Source organism: Heterocephalus glaber, unplaced genomic scaffold, assembly GCF_053883595.1.
Source record: "Heterocephalus glaber isolate CG9 unplaced genomic scaffold, H.glaber_assembly_v1.0 deba00000122, whole genome shotgun sequence".
In the NCBI taxonomy this organism is placed as follows: domain Eukaryota; kingdom Metazoa; phylum Chordata; class Mammalia; order Rodentia; family Bathyergidae; genus Heterocephalus; species Heterocephalus glaber.
In genome coordinates, this window is record NW_028258138.1 from 3,434,948 (window position 1) to 3,459,500 (window position 24,553).

At 53.5% G+C, this 24,553-nt stretch overlaps 1 protein-coding gene and 1 long non-coding RNA gene across 7 annotated transcripts; one reads left to right on the top strand and one right to left on the bottom strand.

Moving 5' to 3' along the window:
- Nucleotides 1-1,973: 1,973 nt before the first annotated feature.
- On the bottom strand, nt 1,974-18,850 carry Zbtb21 (zinc finger and BTB domain containing 21). Of its 6 annotated transcripts, none has more exons than XM_021256338.2 (4): nt 17,731-17,833; nt 13,231-13,369; nt 12,402-12,509; nt 1,974-8,983 (listed from the first exon to the last, which is right to left on the bottom strand). In XM_021256338.2, exon 4 carries the CDS (start codon nt 8,968-8,970, stop codon nt 5,755-5,757), a length of 3,216 nt encoding a protein of 1,071 aa, XP_021111997.2. In that variant the 5' UTR covers nt 8,971-8,983; nt 12,402-12,509; nt 13,231-13,369; nt 17,731-17,833; the 3' UTR covers nt 1,974-5,754. The 6 variants fall into 6 exon arrangements, with proteins under 6 accessions (XP_021111997.2, XP_004842511.2, XP_087067539.1 ...); XM_004842454.4 differs by lacking the exon at nt 17,731-17,833 and having other exon boundaries at nt 1,974-6,758; nt 7,362-8,983; nt 13,231-17,503; XM_087211413.1 differs by lacking the exons at nt 12,402-12,509; nt 13,231-13,369; nt 17,731-17,833 and adding an exon at nt 18,712-18,850 and having other exon boundaries at nt 1,974-6,758; nt 7,362-8,983.
- A 115-nt stretch (nt 18,851-18,965) lies between these two features.
- On the top strand, nt 18,966-24,208 carry LOC110348676 (uncharacterized). Its single transcript, XR_002394125.2, has 2 exons — nt 18,966-19,614; nt 21,806-24,208. It is a non-coding gene; the product is annotated as an uncharacterized LOC110348676 (long non-coding RNA).
- The last annotated feature ends 345 nt before the right edge of the window (nt 24,209-24,553 follow it).

The following is a 24,553-nucleotide window of genomic DNA, read 5'->3' on the forward strand; positions in this document are numbered from 1 at the left end:
ATAAATTAGTGGGACTGACAGAATTTTTTTGGTGCAATACTGGGGATTGAGCCCAGGGACACCCTCCCACCTAGCTACACGCCAGTCTTTCTTTTCTTTTTTCTCAGTTGCCCAGGTGGGGTTTGAACTTGCAGGCTTCCTGTCTCAGCCTCGAAGTGCTGGTATTACAGGCATGTGGCACCATCATCAGCTGGTGGACATTGTTTTTTGGTTTTGCTACCGGGGATCAAACTCAGGTCCTTGTGCTTTCGAGGCAGGCGGCGGAACCACTGAGCTATATCCCTGGCCCCCTGGTGGACATTTTTACTTGCAGGAGAAAGCCCCATAAATAGATGAGGGGATGGGGGGTGGGGGGTGAAGAAATCTGCGCTTGGTAACAACTAAAAAATAACTGAGGCAAAAACATCAACAGATGCCCAAACTGGCTGTGGGCGAGGCTGGGCGCAGTGACACATCCCTGTAATCATAGCTACTCACGAGGCTGAGGCAAGAGGGTTGGGAATCCGAGGCCAGCCTGGGCAACTCTGCAAGACTTGTTTCAAAATAAAATGAAAAGGGCTGGGAATGCAGCTCAGGGGATTTTGATTCCCAGCGCCACACAAAACATATGGGAGAAACTGGCAGGAGACACACAGGCGAATGAGTAAAACACTGCCAGGAGGGAGCAGGTGGCACCCGGCCACCCTCGGGGTGAGGCGAGGAGACTGCAGCTTCTGTGCATTGTGGCCCCCGACGCCTGGCTGTGCCTAGAGTGGAGGAAACACCAGGGAGGGGCGCAAATGGGACCACAGGCCAGGCTGAGGAAGATTCCAGACTGAAAGATGAGGGCTCTGGCTGCCCGAGGAAGGGGGAGGAAGCAGAGTGAAAAACACCAGCCTGTGGACGGTGTGCACGCGGATGGTGTGCACGCGGTCGGGCTTCTCCACACCGAGCGCTGGGCAGCTGCTGCTCACCATTCTCAGCAAAACCCAGTCTGGCGCAGAGCTCTGCAAACTCAGGACCTCGTGGGCACTTCAGCAGCCCAGGACACACGCACCGTGTTGCACACCCGGAACTGCAATGGCAGCACACGAGCACGTGGGACTCAAGGGCAAGGGGCTTGCAGTCTAAGCCCCTCCTTGAAGGCTGCTGCTCTCGAGTGCAGAAACACAGGGCCAGCCTGGGAGGAGTGGGTGTCCAGCAGCCAGGAGGCACCTCCTGGAGGACAGGGCACCAGCCACATCAAGTGGCCAGGGCTTCTTTGTGTCATCGCAGCATGGGTGACGTGAGCAAAGTGTCCTGCCGGGGAGGGCGGCTGACAGCTGTCTGCACAGCCCCTGAACGCATGCCCTTCAGCTTGGGGGTATTGCACACTGGGACTTGGTTCACTGTCTGCAGCATGTGCTGAAGGCTGAGGAGGAGACAGGAGCTCAACACACCCAGACCCCAAGCCTGCTGTAATCCTGCCGGGGAAATGTTTCTTTACACAAAATGCCACTTGGTGGCTACAGCACAGCAGGTTGAGTGCAGCAGGACATTTCCAGTGGCCACCTCTTGTCCCTGGTGTGGGGTGCGGGTGCTCCCCAGAAAGGCAGGCTCAAGACACAGGCAGAGGGAGAGGTAGGCGCACAAGGGCGCAGTGTGCCCCTCAGTCCAGCAGTGGGGGCAGGTGCCCTCCCGGGTGCCGGTCCCTTACGGCTCGGCCCCCTCGCAATGGGGAGAGCTAAGGAGCTAAGAGCAGAGCTGAGAAGGCTGCACTGCTGAGGTCCTTAAAGCAGAAGCAAATCCAGCTCAGCAACCGCCACACTCGGGGTAACACCAACCAGGGGTGCCTGGAAACTGTATGCACACGCCCATCCCTCCAAGCTCCCACTTCAAAAGGAAAGAGAAAGACAGATAAGGAACCACGAACTTGGACAGACAGGGAAAAGGTGCCCAAGCGATGCTCCGCCATCGCAAGTTGGAAGTGCTTGAGGTGCCAACCAGGCCAGGACTCAGCAAAACAGCTCAGATTTATTGACTCCAATCATTCTCAGCCAAGACTTCAGCAAAGGAACAGACAACAGAATTGGATACAAGTAAGCAATGGGCTAACATTATTCTATTTTACTATTAATTTTCAGTCCAAAAAAAGCTTGTTCCTAAGAAATGAAGGATTTCCTCTGCTGAGGCATACCACATCAAAGCAGACACCACTGCAAAACCATCCATTTGGGTTTTTTGAGCAATGAGCATCTCCTTTTTTAATCTTTTTTTTTTTTTTTTTTTTTTTGGTACCAGGGATCGAACTCGGGTCCTTACAAGCATCTCTTCAATGGGTGATGAGACACTGGGGTTAACATCAGTCACAAATTATCACCTTTTGATACTCAGTATTGACCAAGAATAAGTGGAAATCCAGACAGCACTAACAAATGACAAAACAATGCTCAATTCTATTATTTTAAAGATTTACAGTAAAATACTTCGGTTCCCTGAAGCCTGATTCTGAAATGAGTTTTTAAAACACCCAACATGAACTCTCTTGTCTTTCTCCTCCAGTAGCTCAACACCCATTCAGTTCAGCTAGAAGCCTTCTGGAGACCACCAGAAGAGCCCTGCCATCGCTCACACATCCAACTTCTTAGAGTGCTAACGCCACAGAAGAGGAAAACCTATTTTTAAAACAAAGGAAGCTTAGAAGTCAGTGTTAAAGAACACTTATTAAATGTGTATCAGCATTATTTAAATCAATAATGCATTTCACAATTACTGCAAAAAACATCAACGTGACATCAGAAATCAACAAACTGACTTGTAATATTCCAGTAATGGTTAACTGGATGAAATTTATAAAGAAATCTGTTAGGACTGGCATCTAATTATTTTTGTACAAAGAAAATGCAAGTATTTTCTTTCTTAAAGTTCCAGGTTACAGCCGTACACACATGGGCTGGCGGCAAAGGCCAGGGGTCTGCCCAGCGCTTAGCTGCCCGTCCAGCCAGGGCGCGGTTGCTTCCATCTCCCAGCCTCCTCCCTCTGTTACCAAGAGGGTGACAGGGGTTTAGGTAAGAAGGAATCAGCCACTGGGGGAGCTGCACTAAGGCCTCATGTGATCTCTTCCAAAACAGAAAGCCCAGGATGCCGTCTCCCCACAAATGCAAATAATGCGGTTACTGAATTGCTGTACATTCTGGTAAAACTGTAAATGTATACTAGTTTTAAAGGTGAATAGTCTACTATTAATCTTGAAATATTACAATTAAAATATACAGTATCTGTTACCTCCATTGCTTACTTTGAATGATAAAAAACGCACTTTATGTCACACCTCCATCCACCACATAAAGAAAATAACAACATTCTCGGATTAACAGAATATATTAAAACATTTTACATTCTTTCACAACTGCATAAAAAAGCAGGCATCCTGAATACTTACAAGGAATAGTGAACTTTCTACCTTTTTAAAAATTAATTACAATCAGAAAAACATTTACAAGAATATCTTTACTATTTCAAGAGTTGCAACAATGAAAGACCAATTTATTTTACACCACATATCTGCCTACTGGCCAAGATAAACATTCTTCTAAAAAAGCAATTAAGGTGTCTTTCATTATCCTACTTCTCAACATTTAAAATAGTTACATGAGTGGAAGCTTTTTTTTTTTTTTTTTGACCACCAAAATAAACTCTTTCAGCCTAATGCTTTTAAGGTACGGTATAAAAAGTAATAGAAAAACCAGAATTGCATTTATAAATGTTTTTGGTTCAAAATTTTATTTGAAATCTTATATTTCTTGCCTAGACAAAAATGTGAACAAGACAAAAACACTGGTAGTTTTTAAAATCTAACAGATATGCAGAGCCTATACTTAGATCAAAAATATTTTTTTACTGATTAAAAGTATTTAAAAAACCTTCAAAAATGTAGCATAAAGGTTCAAGTCCTGGGATACTGAACGTACAATGCCAAGACATGACGTGTCATGGGGCTTCTGGAGCCTCTAATGGCCATGGCAGTGTGACGACTCAGGGAAATTCTTCTCTTGGATAAGTGACCGCTGCCAGGCGTTCAGGGTAAGAAACACCATGCAACAGGTGGGGTGGACTCGGTACAGTCTCCCATCCTGATGCTGCCTTCAGGAGAGGTCAGCATCATCAAAATGCATAGATTTCTTCTAGAAATAGAAAGACTGAGCAAGAATCAGGAACTGCAACCTACTTTTATTTTCCCTTCTCCATCAAATTGAAGAACAAAATAGAAACTACGAAAATATCTTGGGCTTTCTGATAGTTTTTCAAGTGGAAGGATCAAAGGCAAAATCTCATATATAGTTTCTATAATACACAAAGTCAATTAGTAGTTTATAAAAACCCTTGTGTTTCAATAGAAAGAGTATCTTAGCGCTACTATGGAATGCCGGTAATGAGAATGGCGGGTACAGTTCTGCTAGAACATGAATTCAAAATCAGTTCTCAATCTCAGTAGTGGATTTTAATTTGAAAGACTAGCTGGTAAAAAAGTATAAACTGGGAGTCTTCATCGTGTCCCTATATTGAAGGATTCTGTAGTTTCAGCGTTTCTCTTGCTTATGAATCTAACCCTCTCCACACAAGCGAAGTAAGTTTTCCCGTTTGAAATACCCACTGAGCTTTGGAAACACCTTCTAAAATTCTTCTAATTAATTACAATGCACATCAAAGACGAAAACCCCCTCAAAGGCCACGGGCCAGAGTAAGAGCTCTCACGCATCCGGGTACCCAGCCACACCCCGGAGGGCGGCGGGACTCTCGGGCACCACGTGAGGCACCGCGGGGCGTCCCCTGCACTGTGTGCTCAGGGCACAGAGGCCACCCCGTGCCAACACCTGCCCCACCGCCCCTGCCACGCCGACCGTGAGGTCCAAAGTGAGTGCTGCACGTCAGCTTTGGCTCTTCTGTCCCAGTCTCACTCAGGTCTTCATCTATCAGAGGACACTGCACACCGACTCCTTCCTGGGTGGGTGTGAACCAGGGCTGGACGCGGTGTGGCCCACGGCCCACGCGTGCTGTCAGGACGTGCCCATGGCAGGCGACAGCAGCGTGGGAGAAGGCCAGGCAGGGCCCTGTGAACCTGCTCCCATCCACGTCTTCTGACAGTGTGACCGCCACTCTACACTGGGTGACCATGGGCAAGTCTGCTACCTCAGAAAAATTTAAGTGTGTCTATTGCTGATTTAAATTTCTCACAGTTTTCATACAAAAGGAAAGATCTACATGACCACAAAATACCAAATACTTGTTTTTATCAAGTGTCAGGATAATTTATTAAAGTTGAGGTTTACCTTTTTTTATTGCTAAGGTATTTTAAGATCTAAATCAATACTGCGACGACTCCACTTCTTTCTGATACATTTTTGGTCTTAGGAACGTGGCTAAGATTTAACTAGAATTAGGTGTCTGAGATAACCAAGGGAAGGAATACTTTGCTAGCATTCCACTAGTTACAAATGAGTAAAAAACAAAAGCCTCAATGAAGTGATTACACTGACACCTTGGAATGAAGAACCATGCAATTCGTGGGGTTTCACCCAATTCCAACAGTAATGAAGTCGAACCCCTGCTCGCTGCAAGGTGCGGACCTGCGGTATTTCAGTTTATTTCTCACGTTGCATGAGGACATTTCCAATCATTATCACTTTATGGAAGCCTAAATTCAAGCATAACAATTTCCAGCCTTTATTACTCTTTTTCAAAAATACTCTGTTTCCAGGGAGGTGGTCCACAGCTTGGGACCCGGCGGGGCGGGGCTCAGTTGTGCGTCTGCTCATGACTCCAGAGACTGAAGGCAGTCTTGAAAGTCCTGTGGCAGAGCTTGCACATGAACTGTCTCTTGAAGGTTATTGCCGACAGGGGCGGGGCGTGGTAGAAGAGGGTGTCCGACTCCTGGGGTGCGAACAGCTTCTCAGTGGCCGGGGCCAGGTTTTCAGGCAGGCCCGTGGGGCTGTCAGGCTCCAGGGGCTGAATCTTGGGCAGGGGTGGCGGGGGCGGCAGGGGGGGCGGTGAGGGCGAGTCTGTGGGCCCCGGGCCCACCTCGGCCTCCTTCTGTACCACCACCGGCTCCTCAGCGGCCTGGGACATGTGGGACTGGAAGTGACTCCAGAGGCGGAAGTTGGTGCGGAAGGCCTTGTGGCACACGTGGCAGATGAAGGGCTTCACAGAGCACAGCAGCTCCTGGTGCCGTTCCAGCTGCCTGTGCGCCGTGAACACCTTTCCGCACTTCTCGCAGGGCCACAACCCGGCCTCCTTGCTGGGGCCCGCGTCCCGGGCAGCCACGCTGGCCTCGGGCGCCTCCTCCTCAGCCTCCTCTGCAGGCTCCTCTTTCACCTGGATCTTCAGCTGCTTGGAGACACTGAGGTCTTCGGGGAGACAGGAGGAGTCCTCCGAGTCGAAGTTCACTTGCTCCGAAGAGTCACTGAACGCGTTGTCGTCCTTGGGCGGTGCGGAGATGTGGTTCGCCTTGCCGGGCTCGGGCTGGGCCAGGGGCCTGGCAGTTGCCGGCCCCTCCCCATTGTGGTCGAGCGCGGGCGGGGAGAGGCTCTCAGCGGGGGCCATGCTGTTCTGGTTGTGCACCTCCACCTGGTGCCGCCAGATGCTGAAGGAGGACTTGAAGGTGCGCATGCACTCCAGGCAGGTCAGCTTCTTGGACTCACACCTGTCTTCATGCTCCTGCTTCAGGGCGGGCGAGAAGAACCTGAGGCTGCAGTAAGGGCAAACGGTGGCGTTCCGGCATAAGCGCTCGTGGCTGCCTTGCTCTAGAAGAGAAGAGAGCTTAGCATTACAGAGGCGGCACGGGTAAAGCTCCTTGCTCTCTACCGCGCTGGCCAGAGGAGCGTGCTCTTTTGGCTTAGCAGCTCTATGTACTCCGAGGGCTCTTTCTCCCGGGTGCATTTTTATGTGCTGCTTAAACTGAGAGAGAAAGCGGTACGCCTTTCCGCAGTAAGCGCAAATGTACGCGCCTTTGGCCCGCGGGCGCAAGTTCCTCTTGATGACTTGCTGCGCCGGGGAGCCACTCGGGCCCTGAAAGCCAGGCTTGCCGCGCCTCAGCTTAATGATCAGGGCCTTCTTAATCTCCCTCTCTCTCACTATGTCAATCAGCTTTCTTTGGAATTTCTCATCCAGAACCGCGTGGGAGCTCGCGGCTGGGGACGGGTTCTTCACTATGCCGTGCTGGGTCTGACAGTGTGTCCACACTTTGAAGTTGGTGTGAAACCTCTTGTGACAGATGTCACAAGCGTAGGGCTTCTCTGGGTTATGGTACATGTTAGCGTGGCGGTGAAGGCCTGCTGTTGACCTAAAGATCTTAAGGCAATGTTTGCATTTAAACTTTCTGTTTGGCCTCGCCCCCTCCAACTCACCCAATTCGTCTTTGCTCAAGTCAGAATCGGGGAACTCGCCGTCCAGCGGAGGAGGGCTCGGGCCGTCCTCGCAGTTCCCATCTGCGGCCGGGGGCCTATGCTCGCTGATCTTCGCCTTCTTGAAGGGCGACCTCCTGTCTGCCTGGAACCTCCTCTTGGCGGGGAGCCTGCTCATGTCCTTCGGGTCCTCCTCGGTTTTCAGAGGCAGGTCTCTCGTGGCTGTGGCTGCGGCTGCGGCCGCAGCGTCGCCCACGGTGACTCGGATGATGTCTGAGGGGTCAGACAGGGGGCTGCTGGGCTCGGTCTTGATGCGCACCTTGGTCACCGGGGTGGGGCCCTCCCGCTCTGTGGACTGAGATGCACTGAAGGACCTGAGGCGGTGCGCTGGGAGCACTTGCGGCCGGTCATCCAGGGCTGCTTTTCTTTCACTACAGTCCTTTAAAGAAGCCTTTTGAGATAAAGCACAGAAAATACTGCCTGGTGCGTCCTTGAGTGCCGTGGCTGAGCCCTGCGGGGATTTCAGGTCTATGGAGGGGGAGTACGGCGGGACCTGGCTGTCCATGGACAGGGACCGTCGGAGGAGGCTCTTCACCAGAGGGCCGCTTCTGTCAATGCTCTGGTTTCCAGACCCAGACCCAGACCCAGACCCACTGGATGGGACCACCAAGCCCAGCTTGGAGTAGTACAGCAAGTTTCTCTCCTCACCTTGACCGCCTCCCTTCCCAGCTTCCTTCAACAGATAAGGTGTCTCCGAGGAGCTCCGAAGAGACAGCACTGGTGGCCGTGGTCTTTTCAGAGCCATCTCTATGGCTTTGCCTTTTGGAAGCTGCCCGCTCACCCCTGGCCTGTCGTCCGCAGCCTCTCTGTCATGTGGAGGCTTGGACGGCAGTGCTGCGTTTCTCTTCACCAAATTGCTTCTACTTGGGTCATCCAACAGCCCAGGATGCTCCAGGGACTTTGCAAACCCCATGGGAGCATCTTTCGCCCAGCTCTTCTCAGGCAAGGACAGACTGGGCAGCGGTTCTGCCGGCTTCAGGACATGTGGCTTGTTGGTGCCATTCTTGCTAGTGACACTAGGGGACAGCCGGGAAGCGGGGCTGAGGTCAGCCGGGCTCTGACCAGCGGCCTTCCCGGGCACTTCGCTCCTGCTCTGGCACACGATGACACTTCGCTTCTGAGAGCCGGCCTCGTCCTCATCCACAGACACTCTCTTCCTACTGGGACACACCGGGAAGGGGGCCTGTGGGGCTTTGGAGACGATGTTGGTCAGGAAGGAGATGCCCAGGCTGTAGCCCAGCTCCTGCACGGCAGCAAGGCCGCCCTTCTCCACAAACAGGGATGAGGAGTAGATGTAGTTCAGGACGTTGTCAAAAGTGTCTGGCTCACAGAAGTCAAGCTGAAAGACGGTTTGCGCCTCGTTCTCCTTATTTGTGAATAAGCTCTGAAAGTACTCGCTGCTGGCAGCCAGCACGTTCTTATGGGCTCGAAACTTCTGGTCCCCGACAATCAGGAGCACGTCACACAGCTGTCCCTTGAGGCGCTCCTCATTGAGGGCACTGAGCAGAGAGATGGCGTGCGCTGGGTTGATGTAGTGGAGTAGCCCCTCCATCGCAGGGGCTTATCTGAAAGACAGAGGCGAAACTGTCACCACAAAGCTGCAAACAGCTCTGGGGCAGGGGCGCCATGAGCTTTCTGAACAACCTTACTGAAACAGCAGTGAAAGCATAAAATCGCATGTCTCATGGTTTAGACAGACCATCAAGCATGAAAGTGAAGAATTTTCAGAACAAAAGATACAGCAGGCACTTCTATACCATCAGAAGGCTGCTAGCACCTGGCAGGTAGATATGGAAGTGAAATGTGATACCTGGTATATGAAAATAAAGATTTAGTATCTAGGGTCCTTACCCATGTGCTGCTCGATCTAAGAAATTGGGGAAATAAATAAGAATTATGAAAACCCTCGAGTCTATAGTTCTGAATGAGTTTCATCACTGTACATGCTTAAGTGAAATGGTAGCAATAAGCGGCAAAGTAGAGGTCTTATCAGACCTTTAAAAATAGGCAAAAACTGAGAAAGAGAAAAATCATTTGCTAACCGAACCCAAATGTTGAAAAAGTGTTACAAGTGCGACAGAATGGGAAAGTGCTTTCCTTCTTACACTAAGTGCCTTGCCATCTCCTGAATACTATTACCTCACCAAGTCCTATTTTCAACAGCAGCACAAAAACCAGAATGGCTCTAAATTTAAGGCGTTTCAACTGAGATTTCTCTGAAACTCTTCTCCAATCTAAAAACGAGCTGAGGGCGCCTAGTGTAGGGTCAGTGTGCGCTCCGGTGCCCGTGCCTGGCAAGCTGAGCCCCAGTTTCGTCCACTGGCCTCTGCATGCGGTCCCTCGTGTGCAGTGGGAAGAACGCCACACCCTCCCCTGGGGCTGTGGCAAGGGGGTCAGGAGCCAGCATCTAACCCTACCAAGCACTCAATAAATGTGCTTTAACTTTCAGAGATTACCCGATGAATGGGCATTTAACTTGTTATCAAAGAAGAGTACAGATGTGCTCTTGCAAAGACACACCAGCTCAGGGAGGCAGTGCCCGAGCAATACCTGGCACTCTGCTCCTCTCCACTCCCTCCGCTGTAGGTGGCCCTTCACTGACCCTTCCCGCAGGTCTCTCCAGTTTGCTTTCATAATGCCATCTTCTCTCTCAAAAACTGCTTCAGGGCTGTGGTTCTGCAGCTGGCGTAGCCTGAATGGGGCCTTGGGTTTCGTCCAGAATCACACAACGCAAAAATTGCCGTGACATTTGTTCTGCTATTAGAATAGATCCAGAAGGACTAACCACATGGCGACAGCTTCGCTGGAGCCTGCTCACTGGAGAAGGGCCACGCCGGGCCCCAGCAGTGCAAGGGTTCTCACAGGCCTTCAGAGAGGAGCCACCGCATGCACGCACGGCAGGGCACACGCCTCTCAGCGCTGCTCTCGCCTCGGTCAGGAGTGGACTCAGGCTGCAGCCCTGCTCTGCGGACGATGCCTGCAGCCCAGCCCCACACCAGCACCTGGCCCGAGCCTGCAGGCAGGACTCTGTTCACTCTGGCTCCATCTTTCAGAGGAAAGGCAAAACCCAATCTACCTGCGACTGCTTGGCAGAGATACTTTCCCTTCACTGTCTTCTCTGTCAGCCACTGGAAACTCCTTCAGTCTCAGGTAGTTTGAGAATCACACATCTGTTTATGGAAAGCCCCTCAGCAGAAAGAAGTTTACGACGCCACAGGCCCTGACTCAGCCATGTACGGGCGTGTGGTGTGCTAAGAATTTCTGAGATGTTGCCACAGGGAAAAGCAACAGATACAGAAGCAAGAGCTGGAGAGGTGATTCATCAAATGGGTCTTTAACTTCAACTGAGCAGTTGGAAACTAGCAACTTAAAAACCACCTGGGACAGAGCAGAAAACGGCCACAGTAAGATCTGGACCACTTGGCTCGGTCACAGACACCGCCACCCATGTGAGTGCACACCGAGTGGGATGCAGTTCCTCTCTGCGGGTCGGGTCAGAGTGGAGACAGCTCGACAGCCAGTGTGCCAGGCGAGCCCACCCGCTGAGCCTCAAGGCAGCTTCCACACAGTGCCATGGTGAGCCTCAAGCGAGATGCTAGCAACATCTACTGCCAATTCAGCAGTACCACGCACCGCCAGTACCGCCAGCAACCTGCGCCGTTCACTACTCAACCAATGGCACCCGAAGGACTCCAGGGAGCATGGGACCAGCCTGTGGTGTCAGGGAGGGCTGCACAGCAGAGAAGTGATGAAGCTTGGATTATGCTGCTACAGAGCACACAGCGGCTCTGGCTGCCTGTGGGGAACAGAGGTGGGGCACAGGATGGGGAAGGGGAAGCACAGCCACTAGGACTGTTAATGGCATAGCCGCAGGGGACAACAGGAGGACAGGGTTAGAGATGAACAGATAGAGGGTGTCCTGCACTCAGGAGCTCAGGGCTGTCCTGTGCGGAACTCCACTCTGGCACTCCACATGCAAGCGGCAACTTGTTTGTTAACCCTCTGCGAGGACACTTCCTACAGCCCATGGAAACATGCATTGCCATATAAACATCTGCACTCAAACCCTTTCATCTGGGTCTGATTTGTGGGGAACTCAGACCAAGGCAATGAGAGACTGAAAGCCGCAGGTGCAGCCAAGGGCCCGGGGGAAGGCTGAGCCCGAGAGGGGGCCAGGCCCACGGACACGAGCCACACACAGCACTCTTCTCACTGCCCGCTGGTTAGAAAGGCTTCTTCCTTCCTCAGGGCCCTGGCTCTGCTCTAAGTAACTGCTTCTGATGTCTTGGGGCATAGGCTTTTATCTTCTCTGAACAAAAACATCTGGGAACCAGGGAAAATAACAGAGTCACAAAGAGGTGAGCTACAGACAAATACTATCCTTGGAAATCCTGGGAAGATCAAGCCGTTCTTCTGGCTGTGACCCCCACTGAGTCATCAGCAAGCCCCCCTGCTAGACAAGTGGCTCAAGATGTCCGAGGCCTGGACATGCCAGGGCACGAGAACTGGACAGTATCACTTTCCACTCCTCCCAGGCAAACACGGGCGGTATACTTGAAATACCTCAACATCAACATCGTCTGTGTACTGAGGACTTACACAACCTTAGGAGGTAGGTGTTATTACTGCCCTTGGTGTACACACAAGGAAACTGAGGCACAGAGGCCAAGGCACCTGCTGGAGACCACACAGATAGGCAGCAGGGCATGCTCAGAGGTGGGGCTCTTAACCTACATGGCACTACCTCTTTCCTCTTCTGATTCTCACGTAATCTTCTGAGAGACACGCCACCATGCCTGTTTCCCAAGCTGGGGAAATGAGCAATTGAAAGGTCAACTGTTTGCCTCCGGCCACCGAGACAGCTGTGGTCCCAGAGCCTGGGCTCTTGAAGGCATCACTGCATGTGCCACACGGCCAGGATCTGCTCAGAATGTTCTAGAACTCTACTGCCGGAAGGCTGTCCACCCAAGCAGTATGGCCTACCTCCTGGAGTGGAAGCCTTGCCCAGGAATAGGCCAAGGTAATCTGTTGGCGCAGTCCAGTGTGCAGGTGGCAGACAGGCTGCAAAGGGAGACGCAGACCCGGAGGAGACTGTGGGCAGGACAGGAATCAGGGAGCGCGGAGAGGAGAGAAGGCAAAGGTTACTAAGGAGCAAGGGCAGTCCAGGCAAGGTAGACGGAGCCTGAGGCACCGCAGGAGCTGCAGGAGGTTCAGTCTGGCTGGAGCAAAGGGGAGGTACAGGGAGGAGGAGGCCCCGAGGCAGGGTCTCCAGTGAGGAGGAGCAGGAGCTTCCAGCCCTACATGGGAGAGGGGCTGCTGGGGAAGGTGTAGGCTCCTCCTCCAGGTGAGGGCCTTGCTTGGACATCTGAATTCAATTATTAGGCCTTGAAGACAAGGGCCCCTTTCCTAGGCTAGCTGCAAAGAATTAACACTGGATTTCTACTCTATTTTTTTGGAACCGGGGTCGAACTCGGGTCCTTGCACTTTCAGGGCAGGCAGCAGTGCCACTGAGCTAAATCCCTGGCCCTGGATTTCCACTCTTTAACCACAGTAGATGCATGTTTCTATTGAGTGTAACAACCTAGCTGAAGAGCAAAGTCAGAACAGGGCAGCAGCTTCGTGTCTGGAGCTGACCCAGCAGGGCTCTGTGGAGTGGCTGGTGGAGGCAGATGGGGTCTCAGGGCCTTTCCACTTCCTGCCCGGCAGCCCTCGGCAGAGACCTGTTTGACTGCTCAGGTATAGCTTCTCCTTGGTGCAGTTCCAGGGTCCAGACACAGGGATTTCCGTCCTCCTGCAGGTTTACTTGGCTTACCGAAGATGGCGCACCTCAGGCGTAACCGCAGGTCACCACTGCTGGCCATGGCCCCTTCCATCTCCACTGTTCACCGTCACCTGGCTTGACAAGGCACAAGCGCTGGCAGGGTGGCCGCAGCAGAAAACTCAGGGTGCTCCTAACAGGAAAGTGGTGGGACATGAAAGAAAAGGCTTGCTCTGAACAGCAGGACAGGCTGAGAGGAACCTCCTGGAAGCCACACTCTGACACAGCTGGCCGGCTGACCACTAGGATCTCCCACACAAACACTGTCCCATGCTGCCAGAATTATTTCATGTTGCTTCCCAAAATCTCAAAGTAATAGACTCTTTATGGCCAATAGTCAAGGGAGACACAACAGTTCCATGGAAGTCTTTCAAGCAGACCACCTGTGGCCAGCGCAGTACGGACGCTCTGCAGACCACGAGGCCTCCCCAGGTGCCAGTTTCCATGCATGACCACTGGGGCTAACACTCCCTCCACCACAGGGACCTTCCCGGGAGGCCTAGCAAAGCAACAGCAGCAAGAGCCTCATCTGAAGGGCACAACCCCTGGCTGGCACATGCCTTACTTCCGCCTCTCTCCATCTCCTCCCTGTGCACAGTGGGGTGCTGTGAAGGGAGGTGAGCAAGCTGGCCACCTTGGTCAACACTATGATGACAAATGCAGAGTGCTGGGAGGACAATGATTTCAGAAAGCTTTCGAGATGGCCAGGGGCGGAGGGGGTACCGAGCTTAGTGGGGACATCAGGGAAGGCCTGAGACTCCCACTTGACAACTACAGAAGGCCAAAGGCTCTGTTCTCCACATTTCTACTGCAGACACGTCAGAAGTGCTCGTCTGATCTTCCCCAGGCCTAACAACTCCTGAAGGCTCACCTTGGCCACAAGTCTTCTTCCCTAGAATGAGCACAAGACAGACCTACAGCTGCATCCCAGAAAATTACTTCATACCTTCACCTCAAATTCTTCTGGTACACTAAGCACTTGGGGTGGGGTACCCATATCTTAATATAAACTATTTTAACTAGCTATTTTCTTCCTTAAGCAAGGCTGGATCAGCTGTAGGAAATAAAGATATTTGAGGGGATGGAGGGAAAGGTAGCAATTTTGGTATACAGAGTATTCTGGGGACGGAAGCAGAAGAAAGTGAAGAAAGCCACTCAATACAAAGGCACGAGGGAGGGAGGGAAGGAAAGACAAGAAAGGGGCCAAAATGATCTACCTATTTTCAGGTTTCAAAGATAAAACTCGGGCTGGTGTCACAGCTAAGTGCCTCTCTAGGACTGGCTCACGAAACTTTCTAATGGTCCCATAGGGAAATGTCTCCTCACATCCCCAGTATTACCCTACACTGAACTCTGGGAATGCTGGCCTTTGGCATGCTGGACACTGCTCAGATGACCCTAACCTGGACACAGAAGGAGAGGCAGGCACAGCACAGGCACTCACCCAGCTGCACACACAGAGCACCTGCCTTGGACTCTGGACAGAAGCACGCCCTCCCTTCCGAATTCGGCCCTCACTCTCCCAGACTGACCTCACTATTCAGGGGGGACAGGAGGGTGGCCCTGAGCCCAGTCTCATCATCATACTTGTTGACAGTGCAGACACAGAGAAAGCATCCACTGCCTCAGGTTTCAAAGGCAGGCCTGGAGACCCAATCCTTCGCAGGAGTCAGAGTCAGGTTACTACCTGCATCTGTCTCTTCTGTCCCCTCCCCCTGTGATGTGGCTCGAGGTTATATTCTCCGGGGGACTCTGCCATGGATCACACAGGTCAGGCCTTCCCCACACTGCAGCAGAGCAGTCCCCATCACAGCCTGTGCTGCTGTTCCAGCCTCCCAGCAGCTCTGGGCACCGTCTGAAGCAGCAGGCACACACCCAACGCCAGGCCAGTGAGAGCCTTCCTCCCCAGACATGGGTCCTGCAGACAATGACAAAGCCCGCAGATGAATGGGGCCCGAATGATTCAGTTCAGTAGCAGCCTGAAGACCAACTGCTGGTGCTGATACACGGACTGCTGGAATCAGTCTGGTTTTGGACTTTCCAGTCCCATGTTTTTTTTTTTAGCTTTCCCTTAAACTCTAAGAACAACCTTGGGCTTTTATAATAAATTTCTTTTTCAATTCAAGCCAGCCGGTCAGTTTCTGTTCTTCCTACAGAACCCTAACTAATCCATTTCCACGTGGCCTTCACCCTTCCTGTCATGCCTTCCAAACCCTCCTTCAATGTTGCTGCTAGAGTGACCTGCCTGAAGCAAAGCTCTGACCAGGCCTGACATACACAGTCGGTCCTGCTATTACTGATTCAGCTTATTTATCAAGCTCTTCTCATGTGCAAGGTGTGGTTAAATGCATCTGAAATATGGAGTGCTCAAACAAAGATCCCACTTTCTAGTGAGCTCAATTAGATGATGAACAGGAAAACAAACGGATAAAAAGATAACTTCCCATGCACTAAGTGCCCTGATGGGAATTAAGACTGGTGGGCTGCAGAGGACGGTCAGGAAAGGCCATGTTGTAATTTTTTAGAGGAGACCTAAGACCTGAATGAACAGAGAGGGCCTGTGCTCTGGTTAAAAACAAACCAGTACTAGCAATGGCTCTCCATTAGGCTAAAATACAAAAATTTAAAAACCTGAACTCCAAGCTTCTATTAAAACCAGCTTTCAAACTACCAATGCTTTTTAAATTCTTTCCCTTAGCTACTCCCTGTGATAACACCCTGCTTCTGATATTCCGTCCCTTCCTACCTTACTTGTTCTGTTACTAGATCTGGGGGTCCTAGGCCATGCCTAACTCCTCCCCAGCTCACCTCAAGTTCCAAGTCCTCCAGGAAGCCTTCTATCAGGGCTGAGTTGGAGGTAATTCAGCTAAAATGAGACAACTAAGTTAAAATGTGCCCTAACCCAATATAACCAGTATCCTGAAGAGATCAGAACAAAATCAGAGGGCCAACCCTATGAAGACGCAGAGGAGGACACCTGCAAGCCAAGCAGGGAGGCCACAGGAGGAACCAGCCCTGCTGACCCAAAACACCTTCCTTGACTACTTCAGCTTAGAATGAACAAACACTTCCTCCCAGGTTCCCTGTCATCCCCAGCAGGCACCGGCTAATGCTGCTGATCTTTTGGGGCCCCTCACAGGACGGTAACGACCGATAAATTATTTACTATCTCCCGACACTCTTCACAGTGCCCACTGTGCTATTGTGCATAATAGTAAGTACTGGTTGATCTTTCTTTCCCCTCTACTCCAGTTAAATGCAGGAGTGGAAACCATGCCTTTTCATTGTTTTCTTTAAGTAAAGCTGGTCACATCTCTGCTCTGATTTAGAACACTATTCTCTACTACTTCCCGGAGAAAAACCCCAAGCTGGAGACTGACACACAAAGCTCCATTCTGTCTCAGTTCACCTCTGCACCTTATGGGCACTCCTTACAATCTGCCTTACCAACCTGCACACCCAGTTCTGCCACCTAAAGTATCTTCTCTACCTCACCTAACTTACCTTCGGTAGAAAGATCCAGCTGAAACACCAGGAGCTCTACTAAGCTTCTGCAGCTTGGCTTGGCCAGCAGTGGTCACCTGCATGCTAGAATACCCCATCTCTCGGCAGTAACCCCTCAGCTGTTTCAGTGGTCTGCCTGTGCTCTGCCTCCCTCGGGAGACTCCCCATAAGGAAGAGCTCTTCTTCACCTGCATGTTCCCAGCCCAGCTCGGGCTGGCAGGTATCCACTGCAGTGAGAGCCAAATCAGGGGACTTGCTGTTTCCCGCCTATTACAGGCCGGGCACCCGGCATCTCTGCTCTGTCTGTGTGCTCCTACGGGTTTCATAGCTCCTAGATGATGACCAGCCCTGTCCCAGTATACGCCAAGGTCCAGAACAGCGGTGGGGGCCCACACTTTTGTGTCCCCATCCTTATCCCTGTCTTAGTTGACAGCTAGGTCTCCGGGGCCAGAGATCCCACTTTTCCCTTTGGCCAGTCATTGTGACATAAACCGAGCCCTAGGACAACGATGGTGTCTGCCTTCACAGCCCCACAGACTTCAAGGGCAACCAAAATTGTCTCCTTGGTTACCTCCTCCTTCTCTGGAGACTTCCTTGATAATCTAATCCCTCTTCTGCTACTTGTAGTTTTCAACCCTTGCCAGCGTATACGTATACTTTCCTAACATAAGATACTATAAATTCCTTGGGGGAGAACTTATATTTTCTTCAATTTTTCACAGAATGAAGCACATGATACTTTCAATAGTACCAAAAGGAAGAATGAAGCAAAAAGTTACTCTGAAGTTATGCCTGTGTCTACGTTTGCTTGACCATCAACAGTAGGAGGTAAAGTTAACCTAACTTATATTTGTCATCAGAGGTGGAGGCAGGCCTTCCTCCCTTCAGCACGAGAGTAAATTTTAAAACGTGATTTTCAAGGAGAAATCTTAAAATGGATGAGCCCACTCTTTGTTCTCTTAAGCAAGGAAGGAGGAACTGACTACAAACCGGGTAACTGATGACTCAGGCTCATGCTGATGAACAACCGCTGGACTATGCTGTAACACACTTGCCTTCAGACGCTAGAGGTGACAGGCAGGGGGCCCACGCACTGCAGGAAAAGTCTCAGGTTAGGCGAGGGCTCCCAGCCTCTCAGGGTCACTGCCACCGGGCGCTTGTCCTAAGTCCTAACCCCTCACCCGTGCTTCCCTGGGTGCGAGTCTGAGCCGCGGGGTTCCCCGGGGACTCCGACACCAGGTGAGGGGCCCTGCACACACCGGATGCGCTCCGGGAGCTCGGGGCCGGAAAGGGCGCGGGGTGCAGCGGGCTCCATCGCGTAGCGTCCCGCCCCGCTCCCGCGCCCCCGCCCCCGCCCCATGGCCAGGCGAAGGCCGGCGACAGGGGAACAGGGGAGCGCCCCGAGGTCCGGCTGTCCGCAGGGTGCGCCGGGCCGCGGAGCCAACCTGGCCAGCCGGCTGTCACGCTCCGTTGGCAGGGGAGCGGGCGCGACGGGTGCGGGGTCCCCGCGGCCGCCCACCAGCTACCGCGCACGCTCGCTCAGCCAGGCCAAGCCGGCACCTGCCCAGAACTGGGCCGCGCGCCCTCCCCCGCAGGGCGTAGCAACGGCTCTGCGGAGAGGGACGCGCGCTGCGCCCCGCGCGGCAGGTACCCCGGGCAACACAGACAGGGTGAACCGCACTGCCGGCCGGAGGGCCACGCATGCGCAGTCGCCAGGGCGAGGCCAAGTCCGGGCAAGGAGCATGAGCAGTGTGAGAGCACAGGAGCCTACGTGGGAGATCGAGCATGCTCGGTGAGAGCCACGGTGCCGCGCAGGCGCAGAAAAGCCCGGAGCCCGCAGCCCGCTGGTGGAGGAAAAAGAGAGAAATCACCTCAGAGTTACGTCAGGAAAGGCCGCGTTTTGCTGGAAGGCTATCGCCCCCTACGGGGCCCTGCAGTTCTCCTAGAGCGAGGGACGTGACAGTTACTCACCGTTCTTCAGCCCGGAGTTTGGTGTCAGGCCCTTTCTGCTCACACTCGGCTCGCGCGCGCCGCAGCCGCCGCTGCCGCTGTGATTCCATCCATCTTGAATTTGACGTCATCCCACACCAGGGATGAGGTCATCGCAGGCAGCGCTCGTCACGTGCGCGCCGCCGGGATTGGCCGCCGGGCGCCGGGGGGCGGGGCGAGGGAGGTGCGCGGCGCGGGGGGCCGGGAGGGCGGGGCGACGAAGGCGGAGGCAGCGCCCGCGCGGCGCGTGGGTCCCCGCGTCCTCCGCGTGGGTCGCGGCCCGGCGCCCTGCCATCCTGAAGGGCGGCGGGGCGGCAGCGGGCCCGGGGCTGGGCCGGGCTGGGCTCGGGCGGAGCCCGACCAGACCACCGTGGCCGCTGCAGTTCTTCCCCGCGGGAGCCCGCGGAGGCGAGGGCCAGGGCCAGGGCCCCGTGGGAGGATCGGCGCTGCGCAGCTCGTGGCCGGCGACGTGCGATCGCGTCTCCTGCGGGGGCGCCCCGGACCTGGCCGGAGACGAGCGGTAAAGCTGCACATCCGGGCGCGAGTGTCCCGCGCTCACAGACCTCTCCTAAGAGAAGGTGTCCAGCGACCAGGACAGCATCCGATTTTCCGTAGCGCCAGCCCTCCCTTGGTATCTCGTCGGCTTCCTTTAGTTGCATGACTATGACAACTCCATCAAAACCGGACCGGATAGCAGGAATGCCGGACCGCAGAGAGCTCTGCAGAAAGGCTCTCTGGCTCCGAAGCCTACAGCGGCTTGGGGCCTGCCTTCCAAAGGGAATTCTAGACCACACCCTGGAAAGTTCTGGATTTTAAAATCAGTTTTAATACCTGTCAAGCGTGTGTTAATTTTTAAGTCACGGGATGCACAGGACCCTGTATAAGGTAATGTAGGAAGTGCTTGACAAGCACGTAAAAGAAACAATCTTGCCTTAGGTTCATGGATGTGAAAAAATTGCCCTCAAACCTATAGCTCTGTTGTCAGTGGTTTTTTTCAGACCATTGGTCTGAAAATTCTTTTTTTTTTGGTACCGGGGATCAAACTGTGGTCCTTGCGCTTGTGTAGTGGGCGGAGAAACCACTGAGCTAAATCCCCAGCCCGGTCTGAAAATTCTTGCACCTTAAATATTTCTTCGACTGTTCAAGAACTTGCAAGGGTATCTTTATGTTTTGAGCTGCAAAAGGAGAAGGGCCTTGCACTTGAAGGTGATTGTACCTTTCAAAGGGCCTTGAGTTTTAGGGTCCCCTTGATGCACTTGCTATTTTGAGACAGGGTCTCCCTAAGTCACTGAGTTCCACAGGCTGGACTTGAATTTGTGATCCTTCTGCCTCAGCCTCCCAAAGTGCTGGAATTACAGGTGTGCACCACTACCTTAGAGGCACTTAGACACTATGAGGGCTTGGTGCCCTCTGGTGTCTCCAGTGTAATCAGAGGATCACTAGAGACCTTCCTGTCTCTGCCCTCTAGCTGGTGGCACTCACCGCTTCCTTCTTGGGAACCGGTAGCTCAGTGGTGTCATAGCCCCGGCTTTCCTGCCTCCTGCCTCCCCTGTTGGCTCATTTGCCCCTCCAGGCTCACCCTAGGTTTCCCAAGCCACACTGCCCTGGGGACTCACCCAGGAACCTGATCGTGGAACTGCCCCCCATTCCTGAACCTCCAGGGCTCACCCTGCCCCCAAGTTCTGTCTGCCTGCTCCTCGAGCTTCTCTGAGCAGCAGCCCTTCCTCCCCTTCCCATGGCTTCTCGACTGCTCCCCACCCTCAACCCTCCTTATTCTGGCTTTGCAGCGGAAGTGATCTTAGGGAAGAGTGAGAGGCCACCTGCTTCCTCGCGAAGCCTCACAGGCTGTCCTTGACTCTTGGGCGGAAGTTCACCCTCCAGAACCTGCAGCTGGCTCCACTGTCCACCCCTCCGACACACACCTTGCCTAAGGGAGCCATGGAGCCAGGCGTGGTGGCGCATGCCTGTGATCCTAGCACTGGGGAGGCTGAGGCAGGAGGGTCTCAGAGAGTTCAGGGCTAGTCTGGGCTACATAGTGAGTTCAAGGCCGACCTGAACTGCACAGGGAGAGCCTGTCTCAAACAAGCAAACAAGTAAATAAACGGAGTCACTGACATTTCACCCGTTCTGGGTTTGATGCTTTCCTGGGCGCTCCAAGCTTCCTGTGTGGCTTCTCTGTTGCCTCTTGCCCCGGTGCCCCCGGATTAGCCTCCCAGACCCTTCCACCTTCCCGTGCGCTTCCTATCTGCCTCGGCCTGCAGCAGGCCTAGTGCAGCTCAGCGCAGTGAGTAGCTGTGGTGGAAGGGCACTGTTACCATGCAGTGCAGCCCCGCCTGAAGCCCCACCAGTGTATATTCGTTTATTCAGGACACCTAGCTTTAGTCACCATCTGCTAGAATCAACATCTGGATGCCCACGGCAAACTCACAGCTGAACTCACTGTCTGTGCCCTGCCTTCCCTTCCATCCGCCCCTCCCTTGCCCTGTCCTACTTAGGCGGGCACCGTCTGCCCTGCTACCCCACCGTCACCAGGCCCTGTCTGTCCACTTGTATGTGCCCCTTGGGACCATCCTCACCAGCCCTGCTCTGTCCTGGCCCCCAGCCTCTCTGGCTGCTCTGTAGCTGCTCAGCCCAGCTCCAGCTGGACTTTTGCTTCCTTCCCTTCTGCTCCCTTTTGTTTTGAGACAGTCTTGCTGTGTAGTGTAGGCTGGCTTGAACTCACTGTGTAGGCCAGACTGGCCTTGGCCTGGTGGAGTGTCTTCCCTCGGCCTCCCGAGTGCTGTGATCATCAAGCCTGGGATCTAATCCATTTTGCAGTTGGGGTCAGCTTGGCTGGGCATCACCCTCCCATGGTGCCCAGGGGCCTGCAGCCTCTGCCCCAGAGTTGGACGCCTGGTGCTTCTGAGGGTAGCACTGCCCTCCACCAGGGGGCGCTGCCCCAGCTTCACCTCCTCACCCGCTCCCTGTCAGTCTGCGGAATGGGTCCACTGCTTCTCCAAGGGCCCATGCGGGGCGGCTCCCCCTGAGGCTCAGCTGCACTCCAATCACTGCTCTGCTGTTCCTCCTGCTGCTCTAGGCCGAGGTCTCCCCGGTTTGCGTGCCCTGCAGAACCAAGGCTGTGTCCAGTAACCTGTGTTGCCAGGGCTTTAGCCTGTTGCTCGGATGTGTCCTTCCGCTGCCGCTGACTCCATTCCTTCAAAGACTGGGTTTGGCTGGTGTCCGATGGATGCTATGAGGTCCCTAACACTACGAACCTCACCTGTCTGCATTGCTGGTGCAGAACAAACAGCCCTCCTGTGAGGCAGGCGTGGCCCATGTGGGTTCACAGCCAGCCTCTGAGCCATGGGACATTTCTCCAGCTCTGCCCCCCAAACTGTTCCGAACACGTATCTGGAGATCCACGTTGCCTGGCCTGGGGTTGCCCCTTCCACAACCAGCCAGGGCCGAGGTGCTGTCTGTGTCCCACGCCCACCTTACCAAGTGACCCCGACTTGGTGGCTTCAAACAGAAGTTTATTCTGCCATGGTTCTGGAGGCCGGAAGTTGGATCCACAGCACCGGGCTGAGGTGAAGAGGCCGGCAGGGCGGGCCGCCCGGAGGCCACGGGGAGAATCCCTTCGGCCACCTCCAGTCCTTCCTGGGTGGTGACTTTGTCCTCCAGCCCCTGCCTCCTGGGCACATAGCTCCCAGTAATTGCTACTGGGAGGGACTCTGTCCAGGAGCTTTTATACCACACAACAGGCAGGCTCAGACCGCCCAAGTCAGGCTGAGGTAGGCCCACAGGACTAAACCAGCTTGCTTACGCTGGAAATGGGCCCGAGGAGTCAAGGCCGGGGCAGGCCCGTCTGCAGGGGCCTCTTGGCCGCTGTCTGTCCAGGTGGTTCATTAAAGGAACAAAATGAGAAGGAGAAGGCGTTTTCCACACCTGCAGGGGCAGAGCTGTCACAGCGGCCACCGTCTCCTTGCTGTCCCCGGACCTCACTGTCCACCTGGCTCTTGCTAACTCTGACCTTGGGCTCCTGCTTGGCTGATGAGGCCTGGCCACCCGGACTCCCCCGCGGGCCCAGGGCCTCTCCAGCTGCCCACTGTCCTTGGCTCCACTCGCCTGTCTATCACAGAGACACACGTGATACACGCCATGAGACCAAATGCTCGGGCCTGTGAGGAGAGGCAGGGAGTTCTCTCCCAGGGGCGCAGACATGGAGCAAGCTGAGGCCACCAGGACGACGCCAGGGCCTGGTCCTAGCAGCACCAGTAACGCTTGTCTGTGCAGTGGCCACAAACCATGGGGTCCAGCGCCGTCCCTGACAAAGGCAGTGCCGATTCCAGGTGGGCAGAGGGACCTCACAGTTGCCTCTGTGTGCGTGAGGCTGAGACCACAGACCCTGGGAGGTGGTGAGGACTGCAAAGCACATTCACGCCGCAGCCTGTTCCAGCCAGGCTTTGTGTCTGTCACAGCATTCAGGACCGAAGAGAGCACTTGGCCAGCCTGGAGCCAAGCTCCATGAGGCGCCCACCCTAAATGAATGGCTGGGCGGAATGCTGACCGACTGGGGGTCTTTCTGTTTGGTTTCCGGTCTTTGTTTTTAAATCTTGGAGACTTTACCCCTTCCCTATCGATGAGAGTGAGCGTGTTGCTTTTGGTGCAGGATATTGTCATCTGCTTGAGAAGAGAAATAGGAAGCCGGGCGTGGTGGTGCACACCTGTAATCCCAGCATTGGGGAGGCTGATTACTAGGAGTCTGAGGCCAGCCTGAACTACATAGTGAGATGTTGTCTCAAAGAACAAAACAAAACAAAAAGAGGGCAAGAGAAGAGAGAGAGAAATATGAATGGACACTTAACGTTTGATTTCTGAAGTGCTTATTGCACGTAATTATCTCCAGAACTTGCTTTTGAGGTCTGGCGTGCTGAGGCTGTGAATCTGACACCCTCAAATGTGTGTGAGAACAGGGGACTTAGGACTGCATTGGCCGACACACTGCGGAACCCATGCTGGACCTTGCTTGCCAGGTGCCACAAAGGCTTGAATCTGTTTTCTCCGGAGCACAGCCTCCCCTCCCCGCTTTCCAGCGTGACTCGGCTGATTCCAGACACTGTCTGGCCCCTGACGCCTCTGAAATTGCTCCCTTTAAACATGGGAGCCCTGGCGCATTCCTCCTCCTTCCAGGCGGGCTAACAACTGATGATGTCCAGTGCGTCCGGGAGCGGGAGCGAGCCACGGTACCACCCTCTGGGGTTTCACAGTCTGTGTACTGGGTCCATTTGATGCACTGTTGTTGGCTCTAAGAGCTATAAAATTTTAAACAACACTTGGAAATATAACCAAGAATTTTGTCTGAGAAAAATCAACTACAGTTTTAGCCAGGCATGGTGGCTCACGTCTTTGATCTCAGCACTCAGGAGGCTGAGGCAGGAGGATCCCAGCCTGAACGACATAATGAGGCTTTGTCTCGAAAATAATAAACAAATAAACAATTGATGTGTTGATGTCTTTCTCCCTCTCTCTTTCTCCTTCCCCCTCTCTTTCTTTCTTTCATTCCTTCCTTCTTTCTTTCCCCCTGAGCCCAGGGAGGCCACCCCTATGGCTGCCAGCATAAGATGGTGGGAGTTGTAATGCCCCCTTTCCCGTAACCCTGGGAGGGGAGGGATTTTTGTCTTAACAGAGTTCTGATGAGCTGACTTCAGGCCCTGGAGAGAGAGGGCAGGGCTGAATTTCAGAGCATTAGTACACTGCTGATAAAATAGCAACAGTGTTACTTGCTGTACAAGTTCTGTGGTACTGTGAGAGACCAGGCAGTCTCCACCCCACTGCCAGGCAGGAG

Bases quoted from the DNA above. Each gene is read 5' to 3' on its own strand.
- Zbtb21 (XM_004842453.3), bottom strand. From the start codon at position 8,970: ATGGAGGGGCTACTCCACTACATCAACCCAGCGCACGCCATCTCTCTG.